Genomic DNA, 13,684 nt, shown 5'->3' with positions numbered 1-13,684 from the left:
ACTAATAGTAGTATGACGATTACTTGAAAAAATTTACAGAAACAAGAAACAATTGAGAAACTGAAGCAGCATACAGCTCATACTGAAAATGGCGGTAGTAATGAATATGAAAGTGAAGAGATGTCCAAAAAGGTGAAAGAAGGGAAAGCATATAAACAACTTTTGGCAAAAGGAATGTACATGATGCAAGCAGCTGTGACTATGGAAGCATTTTCAGATGAGGACGTAGGTAACAACTCAGGCCAGCAAAGGCCTCAGGCCAACACCAGTGCAGAGAGTTTGCAAAAAGGGATATTTAGACATGAAAATAAGCATGGCGTCTATCCACTTAAGAGTAAGGAAATAGAAAAGGAAAGTGATGAAGGACAAAGTCAGAAGGATTCAGAAGTGGAAAAAATAGTCTCTGAGAAGGAAACTGGTCTGGTGAAAATGACAGGTCTGAATGATATAAGAAAAAGTGAAGAGAATAGAAAAAATATTGATACATTCCTTGACGACTTACCAAATAGAGACATGAATATTGAGGATGAAGAAAATAAAAACTTTGTTAAGGAAAGTAAAAGTAACAAGCGAGATATGATCTTTGACAGTGAAAGAGAATCTATGGAGGAGCCAGACAGTAACTTGGAAGGTGATAGTGAAAGTCAGCAGGGTACAGCTGATGGATTCAAGCAGCCTGAGTCAATAGAATTTAGCAGTGGAGAGAAAAAGGATGAAGTGGAAACTGACCAAAACTTGCGGTATAGCAGAAAATTTATTGAACAAGGACATGAGGAAGAGATCGAACACAGAATGTCCAAATACATGGCAAAATATGGTTTTAAGGGTGACCACGTATCAGACACCCCAGAGGAGCAGGAAGGAGAAGATGATTCAGAAGGAAGTGGAATAGAGGAGCAAGAGATAGATATAAATGAGGAGGTGCCTGGAGAAAAAGAGGAAGAGGAAGCAAAGTTCCTGTCAGATGACCTTACAGACAGAGCAGAGGTGAGTGAAGGCGAGGGAAAGCCAGGGGGAGAGGCAGAGCACGTGCCTGAAGGTGGAGGTGAGGGAATCGGGAAGGAGGGTAATTCAGGAGTGGAACAGAGGAGTGGAACAGGAAGTGAGGAGGGGGAGGAGGAGAAAGGCAAGGGAGGAGGAGAAATGGAGAGCCTGGGTAAGGGAGAGGAAGACCTGAAAGAGGAGGAGGAACGGGAGCAAAAGGAGAGGGAACAGGGCCATCAGGAGGAAAGAAACAAAGGGCTGGAGGAAGGGGAAGGGAGCGAGCAAGCAGGGGGGGAAGGAGAGGAGGAGGAAGGCAAGGAGGAAGAGGGGGGAGAAGACAGAGAAGGAGAGGAGAAGAGAGAAGGGAAAGAGGAAGAAGAGAAAGGAGAGGGGGAGGAAGTAGAAGAAGGGGAGGGGCAGGAAGGAGAAGAGGAAGGGCAGGAAGAAGAGGGGGGAGAGGAGGAGGGAGATGAGCAGGAGGGAGAAGGGGGAGCAGAGGAGGGAGGAGAAGAAGGAGAGGAGGAGGAAGGAGATGGGGACGGAGAGGGGGAAAGAGAGGGGGAGGAGGAAGGAGGAGAGGGAGAAGGAGAGGAGGAGGAGGGAGAGGGAGAAAGAGAAGAAGGGGAGGAGGAGGAAGGGGAGGGGGAGGGGCAGGAAGCAGACAGGGAGGGAGAAGAGGAGGGGGAAGAAGGAGGAGAAGAGGAAGAAGGAGAGGGGGAGGAGGAAGGAGGAGAGGAGGAGGGAGAGGGGCAAGGAGAAGGAGAGGAGGAGGAAGGAGAGGAGGAGGGGCAGGAAGCAGAGAGGGAGGGAGGAGAGGAGGGGGAAGAAGGAGGAGAAGAGGAAGAAGGAGAGGGGGAGGAGGGGGAAGGAGAGGGGGAGGAGGAGGAAGGAGAGGAGGAGGGGGAGGGGCAGGAAGCAGAGGGGGAGGGAGAAAAGGAGGGGGAAGAAGGAGGAGAAGAGGAAGAAGGAGAGGGGGAGGAGGGGGAAGGAGAGGAAGAGGGAGAGGGGGAAGGCAAGGAAAGGGAAAAGAAGGAGGGGGCAGCGAGGGAGAGGAAAGAGGAAGAAAACAGCAGGAAAGAAGGGGAGAAGGAAGAAGAGGAGGATGATGAGGAAGAGGAGGGAAAGTACCAGGAGAGAGGCAATGAAGAAAGTGGAAGGCAGGGAAGACAGGGTGGAGGAAGAGAATCCAGCAAAGGGAGCAAGATGAGAGGATCTGTGAAATATGACAAAGATAAAACATATCCAAAAAAGTTTATTACTAACAGGGAAGGAAAGGGGAAAGAGCATGAAGTACAGAGGTTCAAAATGCCAGTGCAGTCAAAACAACTCTTAGAAAATGGGCCATCAGGTTCCAAAACATTTTGGAATAATGTATTACCACATTATTTGGAATTGAAGTAACAAACTTTAAATTGGACCTGATTATGTCCAGCCAAACAACTTGAACACATTATGAAGAATAGGCACTCATTCTGTTATATTGATTTTATGTCATGGTTACCTTACCTGTGGTACAGTAGAAACTGATAAAGATAACTTGAGGCACTGGTAAATTTTGGTTTCTCTTAAACTAATATTTTGGTGTATTTTCCCCTGAATTATAAATATATAAGTAGAAAATATCAAAAGATCATAGTATATAATTAATATTATTCCTCATTAAAGACAGTTTTAGGAAACGAGTATATTGTAAAAAGTATTTTGTGTATACAAGTAAGTCCCTTTAAAAATGGCACAGATCTTTAAGGGTTATAAAAACGTCTAATTTCTTATAACTATGGTAGCATAGTTTTTTCAGTCTGTGATTACAGTTTCCCTACCGTATAGAATAATTTTATAAGAATGGGTGGTATTCTAAAGCTAAAATGAGGAATTCACATTTTTAAAAAAAATAGTGCTGTCTTTTTACCTTTTATGTGTCCTTTTTGCAGCAATCTACAAAGTGACAGCTGGGTTCAGAACTTAGACTCTAATGTCTCTTTTGGTTACTGTTTGGTAAATGACAGAATATCTAATGAAATGGGGATGAACGCATATTGTAAAAGTGTGAAAAACTTTAAGTATTTATTGCCAAGCAAAGCTACTCTTTGGGCTTCAGTTTCCTTATCTGTAAAATAGAATGGATTAGATGATATGATAACTGTAGCCCCTTGTAACTCTTAGATTCTTTCATTCTAACGTGTTTGTTATTTGCATAAGAAAATTTTTTAAGGAAAAAAAATTATACTTTACAATTAATCTAGTTTCCCATGAAATGTTCTTTACTCTTAAAAAATTATGACACCTTTAATGTCTTTTGTCTTCCGTAATTCTGTGCTTCTAAACTCCTATCATTTCTGAGCTTTCATTGTACTGTCAGACCTTCATTCCCAGTACTGCCATTCCCAGTGTCTATTACTTACCTTCAATGTATTCTTCATTCACTCTTCTGTAATTCTTTGTTTGCTGTTTGTCAGAATGTTTCAAGTAAAATAAAAATTAAATGTATACAGTCAGTAGTTGTCTGTGAAAAGAGAAACTAATGTTAGATATTGAATTTTAGAGAGGCTAGATTTCCACTAGAGTAATTCCATTGTATGTAGTGCAGCTAGTTTGTTTCATTATTGTTTATTCATAGCTTTCCTTCCCCAGTCATTTCTATATCTTAGACGTGAGGAATTTCTTATACTTACTTTTATCAAGGAGGATTGTGATGGTAAACATCCTATGAATTTTGTGTAGTTGAATTCTTTGCACATTTGATTTTTCATGAGTGAGAAAGAATATGAGGAAAAAGACTAGGATAGGAAGTGAAGAAATTCCTAGGAGTAGTTATAAATTTTGTCTTAGCTGCAAGGCTCTCTGGTAGCTTCCACTGACCAACCAAATATACGGATTTGGCATTGCAGTGTTCTAGCAAATTCTACCACATTTGTTAGTGTTAGTAGAATTGAATTAATACTTTGATTAAAATGTATGTGCTGTGTTGTTAAATCTGGTGCAAAACGTGGTTATCTTAGAAGTAGACTTAAGATTAAATAAGATGGATGACAGAAGTGGAGTTCATAAAGAAAAAACCTCCAAGGAGATGAGAAACTCTTAAACTCAAGTTAAAGGTATGGGCATTCATCTTCCACTGAAGAGATAATTAGCCGGCAATACTGAAATGATGTTCTTAAAATATGTGCATCTCAGAATTTGAACCAGTCTAGATAACCAATTGTAAACAGCATTTCTTACCCATTTCTTCACATTTCCCTGGCCCCCAAAAATCTTTGTGCTCTTTTAGAAGCAGTAATTCATGCATGCCTGGTACTCTGGTCAAAAGAGCACCGGCCTAGTCGTTTTCAGACCTGAATTAATAGTTGGTTAAGTAGATTGGAATAACTAGTTCCTCCTTTATTGTCCCCATCTGCTGGTTGATCATGCTTTTACTGTAGTTTATCAGTCATCATTTTTGAGGCAAGTGTGAGTTGTATATGTAGAATCCATTGAATTACAGTTTCAAATGAGGACTCTGGCAGAAAAATAAGGTAAGCTACAAAGAAGTACCACAGAAACATCTGCTGCTGCTGACCAGCAGCACTCCAGGTGAGTGCAATTGAAATGTTTTCTATTATTTCACTATAGAAGTAAATTTTCTGTATACATGTAGATTGAAAATAAAATGCTACCTCGGAGAAAGGTGCTGTAATTTCTTCCTTCATTCTTTCCATTGTGAAAGTTAAATGTGATATTATATGCCCAGTACCTGACACATAACTTATAGTTGGTACATATTATTCAGTCAACAAATATTTATGTACCAAGCACCAAAAAGAGAACAGAAGCTACCCCGAATCAGGTGGATCTCAAGCAGTGAGGGCTGCTTACAATCAACTTCCTGTGCTCCTCTAACCTATCAGGGATGTTAGGTAGGTATAGATTTTGTGAAAGAACACCAGGTAAAAAGAGTTCCTATGACTCTGCCTTAACTGTTGTTTAACAGTGCCCTTAATATTTCTTGATACCCCCATGTTATTAGCCAAGACTGCCCAAAGATAAAAATATGATTTGAAAACAAATCTATGGCTTTCCTCCATTAAATCCCTTAGTTAATAAGAAGAAAGAGCACTTTATAAGATATGGCTCCTGATCTCAAGGAACTCTTGGCTGTTTCTACAGGCTGACCAGAAAATTTACCAGCACAGTAGAGTGCCTCAGGGCTGGCACTTCAGCTGCCACTGGGAAAAACAAGGAAAGGGCTTCCGGGAGTGCTGGTGAAACTTGAACTGAGTCATGAAAAGTAAAACCTATCCAGGCAAAGAGGGGGCAGGGTGATGAGAGCCAGGCTGACGGAAGCCAGGAGAGTTTTTCCGTGTGACTGCAGCCTAGAGTATCCTTTGACCTGGATAGAGGGGCACAAGAGCTTCCGTGTTTGTAAAAGATGTTAAAAAAGAGTAAGATGATCACACTTGGGCTTTTGTAGCGTCATTCTGGCAGCAATATGGAGGGTGGATTAGAAGGGAACAGGACCAGGGTCAGTCACAGTAGACCAGGCAGAGACTGAAGAGGGGCTGGACTAGGACAGTGGGATGGAGAGTTGCAGACCTCTATTACTGAGAGAGATTTGTGGATAGACTTGGAGAGCTTAGTAAGGATATGGAGCTTGGAGGGAGGTAAAGTCCAAGCTTTTCTTATTTCTGGCTTGGAAAATTGGGAAGAAAGAGTGCCTTTCACGGAGACTGAGAACTGAGGAGTAGGGACAGATTGAGGAGACTGCCTGGGGGCTTGTTGATCCAGGAGATGTTCAGCAGGCAGATACACATCTGGGTTTGGAGCTCAGGGAAGATGCTGAGTATCAGCAGCTTATAAATGTAGTTAACTATAAATGTAGTTAAAACTGTGGATTTGAATGAGAGGCAACATTCGTATTGTGAAAAGAGAACTGAAGAGAATTCAGGGAAACATCAGTAGGTAAGGGGAGGTTGAAAAAGGGAAGCCTGAGAAGGAGGAAGGGTAAGAACAATTTCTAAGAAACAGAGGGGCCCCCAAAACCAAGGAAGAAGGAGCAGTGGAGGGCTGCAGAGAGGATCGGGGGCAGGGCCCACGTTGACATCAAAGAGTGAACTCCAGGAAGTCCGCTTTTCAGAGACATAGAATCAGAACTAGATTTTGAGAAATAAATATCAAAGAGCTCTACTGGCATATTTCTTAATTTAGAAAGGGAGATGTATGTTCCAGAGACTTTGCTGCTCTGGGGGGAAAAATTCTAAATTTTTATTTGCTGTTATTATATACGATGGTTACATAAGAATAGGGTATTGCTGAAGTGAGCTTGTCAACAAAAAAGAGGAGTATGCAATGCTTTAAATATCAGTGGGTGGCGCGGGGTGGTGAGGAAACAACTCTGAGGGCAGCCATTATGGTCTGTAAATTATTTGGGCAGAGTTGGTTCAGAGCATGGGCTCTGTAGTCCAGTAGGGCTGAGTTCCAAACCCAGCCCTTCACTGATTAGCTGAGTGGACACCTGGAAAGTTGTTTTTTTTTTTAACCTTTCTGAGTCTTATATCCCTCTTTTAGTAAAGGGGGGGGGGTCTTTTGATATTTACATTAGTTAACACATAGAACATGTTAGGGGTACTCAGCAAATGCTAACCTGCATCACTCTAATTATCCTCTCTGATCATACCAAGTCAGGTACAGTGCTCCCCTCATGAATCTCCAAGTCACTGGCTGATGTGCATGAGTTTAACTTAGTTTCATGTGCCTGTAAACTGTACTTTTTTTAAATACAGCGTAGCAACCCCCCAAAAATTAGCTTATGGAGGTAGATCCATGGAAATGAAGTGGATAATGATAACCCTTAAATATGGGGTAGAGTGAAACTCTCATTACACACCATACATGGGTCAAATACTGCCCCTCAACATTTGAACCACGACGAAAGCCTGATGGTACTCACATGGTTAGCCTAAAATTTAGATATTAGTGCTGTCACCGGACCACAGATTCCCTCTGTATCCTAATGTTTTTATCACATAGTTAAAAAATAATTCACACATAAAGTGTAATCATGGATCATGCATTTGTTTAAGATAGAGAGGAAGATAAATCATCTAAGGAAAAAGACGGGGAAAATAATAGAGTAAAACTGAAAACAAGAATAAAACTGTGAACCAGCAAGATGTTCTGTACCCTGAGCACTACATTCATTTTTGCAGGCCACTTATCAGAGTCAAACTGTAATATATTTGGTGATAAAAATACAGGATTAGGAATGAAGTAAGGGACTGGCACACAGAAAGAAGGGAAAGTTTAGAGATTATAAAGTAGTGTCATTAGAAGTGAAGAATTGGAAGTCACAACTGGCAGCCCATGGGTGCAGTCTGGCCTGCAGACTTATTTTGTTTGGTGTACATAGTGATTTTTTAAACATTTGAATCATGCCAACATTGAAATACCAGGAGATTTTACATTGAAAAAATATTTTTCCGGACTTCTCTTGGAAAACCTGAGGGTCTAGGAATATCTTGCCCTGTGGCAACACTGGCCTGTAGCCCAGCTGAGGCCACCCCCAACTTCCCTGCCATCCAGGGGCTGCTCCTGATAGGCGTCCGCCTTCTTCCCTCGCTTGCTCTAGCTACCGGGCACCTGGCAGAGAATAAAGGGATGTGTATGAGAAGGTAGAGCAAAGAAGTGTACATTTTAAGTGAACTATTTTCTATTGATAAGATCTGGGACATGGCAAAAAGCATCCAAGCTTCTTGTTTTTTGACAGTCCTCAGTGCATACTTGGGATTCTATCTTTTTATAGAATGGCCTTTATAAAATCACTTATATTTATATACAAGTACTTATTGTTTGCTCATATTATTTTCTCTGTAAACAATCTTTTTCATCTTGATACAAACCCTCCTAGGTAGGTGTTGCTAATGTCATTTTTCCATTTTACAGATAGACTGAAATACATTAAGTAGGTACCTTGCTCAGGCCAAGAGTAGTAGAGCAAGACTTTGGAAAACAGTGTTTAGGTCTTTGTATTTAGTGCCCTTCCCACTCTCCACTCCTGCCTCAGTGATGTCTAGTGTAGTTAAAACTTGAACTTACATGTTAGCTCTTCTTGTCCTAAAAAAACATATCTTGAAATTGAGATTTTAAAATATACACTTTCCACCCGATGACTTAGATATGAAGTTTTATGCTCTATTTAACTTGTTTGGAAAACATTTTCTACCCAATGTGACATTGAGGCATGTCATGAATCCAGAATTGTAGCACAAAATTTTACACTTTATAGTCTTTAACTTGAAAAAAAATTCTTTTGACGTTAATACATAGACAAGTATATATCTCATACATGTATAGCTCAATGTATTTTCCACAAACTGAACACACCCATATAGTCAACATCCAGATCAAGGAAAAGCACAGTTCAGCTCCCTAGAAGCTCCCCTTCAATCCCCTGCCAGCCATTTCCCATCCGCCACCCCCTCCAGGGTGACCACTAGGCAGACTTCTGATAGCAGTCTCTAGTTTTTAAAGCATACAATGTAATTGTTTCTTAAGCAAACTGAAACCTCATGGGAACATTTGGTTTCTTGGTATTTCCCATAAGAAATGTAAAAAGTGTTGCCCTGGGCCAGACCAAAGACTGCAGCTCCTCATGCTGTGTCTGACCAATGAAATAAGGGTCCTTTGGTGGAAGCCAGGCCCATTCACTTCTTCGCTGGGGTCCTAACACCAGATGCACTTCCACTGACCACTCCAGATTACCTCTTTACATTATATGTGGGTCTGGTGACAAGAATGTATTTAAACTTTATCCTTTCTTTTTATAAAATGACAGTATTCTGCCAGTCTCTCCTAAATTATCTCAGTTTGAAGGTAAGTGCTGTATGTGACTTAAAGTAGTTGTCCAGATATATGTAGATTAATTTTAAATGTGCTTAATTAAGTGCAAAGTGTCATGATTGATGATGTGATTTCTACTGCAGATGCCATTTTCTAAGAGCTTTCTCAAACTTTAGAAAGTGATATAGTGTATTGTTGATACAGATTTACATGAAGTTAATGAGTAAAATTGTAGTTCATTATAAAAGAGATGTTTTGCTTATTTCTAAAATAAGCTATAACTCCATGTTTCTTCTTATAATAGCATGATATCCTATGGTTACATTAATACCTTAGTAAACTAGCACAACTGGAATTGACCCAGGTCCTAGATTTGCCAAACTGTCCAAGTAATGAGGACTTTGATAGAATACAGCTCACTGACCCTCCCTCTGGGAGATAAGTGGGCAGAGTCTGAAATTCTCTGTCTCGGGAGCTCTGTTCTTTCTAGTTGGCCTTCATATATGTACATTTATGAATACATCTGTTTATCAGGCCTAAGTCTTAAATCTAGTAATCTTGCTTCCCATTCCCTTCCAAAGTAAAATGATCTCTGATCATTTTAGCTACCCATAACGTGCATTTGGCTAGCCATGATATGTCACTTAGAGGGGAAATCATGCAAAAGAAAAAGAAAGCTTTAGAAGTTCTTGGTAAATGGTAGCTACCTTGTTGTTAACCCTACCCAACCTAAACACGTAGCACATCCTTTAATGTAACTCTCTACCCTGGTACCCTGTTCCCTTCTCCCACATTCCCCTCCTGAGTGCACTGCCTCATGACCTTAATTACTAAGTTAAGCCCTCCCAGAGTAACTTCTGAAACTCTTTCTTAAATCTCAAGGCTTCACTTGCAGATTGCTTGTCCTCAGTGGGAATGCTATTAGGCCATACCCTTAGGGCTGTTGGCCTGAGGATGCCACTTATATGTTTTACTAAGGTGTGAAATACAAACACGTTCTCTCCCTAGCCTGAACTCTCACAATTTGTATTTTTGCCAGAAAAAAAGGTGAGTTAATTATTAGAGACATTCTTTTCAAACCACCCAGTAAAGATTTTGTTGGGTGTCAGGCTTATCCTTAGCCAAATAGCCACTAGGAAGGTGACCATGAGAAGCTAGTTACAGTGCTGAAGGGATATAAAGGGCATATATGGTCTCAGGCAAATATGGCTAAGGTGAACTTTGTAAAAACATTCTTCAAGGGAGTGAATGGCACAGATTGCTTACTGTGTCACCTATTTTAGGGGTCATTATGCCTTTAGTGAAGTGCATAAATGAAAAGCATAGGAAAAAATATCCAATAAAGAGTCCAGTCTCTTAATGACAATAAATAAGCAGTTTTCCACCCAAAATATGAAATGGCAAAAAAAAATCTCAGTATAGAATAAAGGGTAAAACTAGTATTTTCTGCCTTAATAAGCATTACATGATTTATTACCAGTCTATCAAATCCATAGACAGGCTGTTTTGTAATTTGGATTAGCTTGACAGGAGCCAGATGGACTAAGTTCTCCCTCTGTCTGGTTTTCCATCTGCTTTAAATAACCAAGAGCAAACAATTTAAAGTGCCTATGTCCCTTTATCCTTTTCCCAGAATGTAAGTAATTACAGTTACCTCTCTCTTGTGAATATTGGTGAATTGTACTTCTAAAGTGATTTTAAATCCTTATGTTTTGGAAAATGAACGTAATACATACATATGATTATGTTATAATGCTACAGTAGATAGAAAGCTTTTTAACTTCTCTAATATTTAAAATCATTCTTTTGAGACAGCCCAGAAAGCATTTTGTTTTTCCATTTTAACCTTACCATAGGTGGTAAAAAGAACTTTGGGAACCCTAGTCATTGGAAATGTTAAAATAGAGTAACATGCATGAAATCCTTGGTAATATAGTAACTTGATATGCAGCATGGATTATTCAGTATTTTATTTCTTTGACTTTAATATTTGAATTCATAGTCTATATGTTCTTTGAGATGGTATAAATTGTTTACAACAGCAATATCAAATCTCTGTTTTTTAAAGAAGAAAATTTTAACTCTTCCCTGATCATCAATTTTGTCACAGGATCACGAATTTTCAGAAGATGATGAGCCAGAAGACGTGCATGAGGAAATTAAGGAATATCTAGAAGGCGAGAAGAAAGCTACAGGAGAAAATAAAAGTGTTCCTGCAGACGACCACAGTGAAACCAACAACTCAGTTAAAAAGGTATTGACAGCCATTGAAAAGGTATGATGATAAGTGCTTAAATCCCAAGACCCTGCCCAAGAGAAAGCATATGGGTCCCCTGGTCTCTGCAGAGGGCAGATTCCAGCTTCCTTGGAGAACAGAAATATTTCCATGAATAACTTTGTTCATGTGCTATAGGACAAGCTTTGACAAATTTATGAATCAGACACCCTTTTTTCTCTAGCATTCTTTCCAGATTTCTTGGTAGCATTCTGTTCTTCAAATGAATGGAAATCAATTGATATGGGCCAGTTTAGTACACTCTTGAGATATTAACCAAGAAGTTCAGCCGCAGGTCCTTGAAATGATAAAAATACAACGTTAGCATCCCAGTACTAGTGGCAGAAATGAGATGTGTATGTGCACACATACGTGTGTATATTTACATATACATGGACAAATAAAAGTTGTTCACAGCAGTGTTTGAGGTTGTGATCAGTTCTGCAGAGATGTGGTATAGAAGAAAGTATTCATAGGAGGAATGGGAGGAGGCCTCACTGAGGAAGAGAAAGTCATCCTGAAAGTGGAGCTAGGGATGCCAAAAACATCTCTTCCATTTGGCAGATAGAAGAGCGACCCTGCTAGGAGACGGTAGGTTTGAAATCATTCGTTTGCTAGCACTACTCTGGATTCATTTCAGAGGTATGGAATTCAGAAACCCAAACTGAATGATACTGTATTGATTCATTTTCATTTCATTTTTTGGACCTCTTGCAAAGAGCTCTGAGTTAATCCTCCCTTCTCATTGATGAAACACTATCATCACTGGTCTGTACAAGGTGCTTCTCTCTTTATTTAAATTGATTCCCTTTGAGCCTCATTCCCCTTTTCCCTAACATAGCCAACCATTGAAACATGCTTGTCCTTTTATTTGAATGTGTAATTGTAAAACATGTGTTGTTGTTTTGTGTGTATTTTTTTTCAATTTACAAAATGGTATTGTGCTAAAGAGGTCATTCTCTTCCTTGCTTCCTTCTTTTTCCAAGACTCCTTCCTCTCACTGAGGAAGAAATATGTTCTAGCAGTTATTGTTTTCTTTTGGAGGGAGGGAACAATGGAACTTCCCTGGTGGTGCAGTGGTTAAGACTCCATGCTCCCAACGCAGGGGGTCCGGGTCCAATCCCTGGTCAGGGAACTAGATCCCGCATGCAAGCCGCAACTAAGGAGCCCACATGCCACAACTAAGGAGCCTGCCTGCCACAACTAAGACCCAGCACAACCAAATAACTAAATATTAAATGTTAAAAAAAAAAGAGGGAGGGAAAGATTCTGTTTTATAAAGAACATTTATGAGTTCCAGTTATGGTGGTCCCTGAAATTCTTTAGCATAGGATTCATTAAACTCCAATTTGACATTATAAAATGTTGAGCTAATTCCTATACCAGTTAATGTTCCTGAATCTTCTTTGAGTAGAATTCTTAAATATACAATTCTTGTTAATTATACGATGTTTTTTTAAGGGAACTTTATTTATTTATTTATATTTTTTTAAATTTATGGCTGAACTGGGTCTTCGTTGCTGCACAGGCTTTCTTTAGTTGTGGCGAGCGGAGGCTACTCTTCATTGTGGTGCGTGGGTTTCTCATTGCAGTGGATTCTCTTGTTGCGGAGCACAGGCCCTAGGCACACGGGCTTCAGTAGTTGTGGCACGAGGGCTCAGTAGCTGTGGCTCGCGGGCTCTAGAGCGCAGGCTCAATAGTTGTGGCGCACAGGCTTAGTTGCTCCGCGGCATGTGGGATCCTCCCAGACCAGGGCTCGAACCCATGTACCCTGCATTGGCAGGTGGATTCTTAACCACTGCGCCACCAGGGAAGCCCTAATCATGCAATTTTAAGCTAGGAAAGACATTAGCAATCACCCAGCATCTAAGGCAGGAGTCCTGCAAAGGGAAGTAATTGTCACATGTTTATGTTGTTAGCTAGAGACTGACTCTAGAACCCTGCTTAAAACCAAGACTAGGTTTTCTAGCTCAGCACAAATCTGTTTTTTATTATATTGTTTCTTTATTGTTTATAGGACACAAAAGCCAACCGAGAGGAACAGGCCATTCATGAATACAGTGAAAATCCAAAAGGTGTGAGCACATTTGACTTCAAAAGCATACTTTTAAAAAGGCTAGATACAGGGCTTCCCTGGTGGTGCAGTGGTTGAGAGTCCGCCTGCCGATGCAGGGGACACGAGTTCGTGCCCCGGTCCGGGAGGATCCCACACGCCACGGAGCGGCTGGGCCCGTGAACCATGGCCGCTGAGCCTGTGCGTCCGGAGCCTGTGCTCCGCAACGGGAGAGACCACAACAGTGAGAGGCCCGTGTACCGCTTAAAAAAAAAAAAAAAAAAAAAAAAAAAAGGCTAGGTACATAGAATACTACGTTGATATGTACATACAGATATTTATGCATATATGTGCTTTAACTAAAGAATTATGACTTACACGTATGTCTGTTTTACACTTTTTATTGTCACATGACCCTCATAATAAGCTATGAAATATGTGACACAGGCTTATGTGTTCTCATTGATCACCACCACAGCTTCTTCATGGCTGCTCGTGTGTCAGTGTTAAGTGGTTTAGAACAGCCTTTTTACTACTTTTTTTTTTCAATCAGTATTATT

At 40.4% G+C, this 13,684-nt stretch overlaps 1 protein-coding gene across 3 annotated transcripts in view; it reads left to right on the top strand.

The window, feature by feature from the left end:
* The window catches only part of RPGR (retinitis pigmentosa GTPase regulator), a 60,484-nt gene that overhangs the window by 31,472 nt on the left and 15,328 nt on the right, over window positions 1-13,684 (top strand). The window contains exons 13-15 of one of the 3 annotated variants that reach the window (XM_082680792.1): window positions 40-987; window positions 10,907-11,050; window positions 13,089-13,146. In XM_082680792.1, the coding sequence (XP_082536918.1) occupies window positions 40-987; window positions 10,907-11,050; window positions 13,089-13,146 (1,150 nt within the window). Of the gene's footprint in view, window positions 1-39; window positions 988-10,906; window positions 11,072-13,088; window positions 13,147-13,684 lie in introns of all 3 variants that reach the window. The other 2 variants (XM_082680794.1, XM_082680793.1) reach the window with 2 other exon arrangements.

This window comes from Grampus griseus (assembly GCF_964374135.1).
Source record: "Grampus griseus genome assembly, chromosome: X".
Classification (NCBI taxonomy): Eukaryota; Metazoa; Chordata; class Mammalia; order Artiodactyla; family Delphinidae; genus Grampus; species Grampus griseus.
This window is presented reverse-complemented; position numbering and strand designations above follow the sequence as displayed.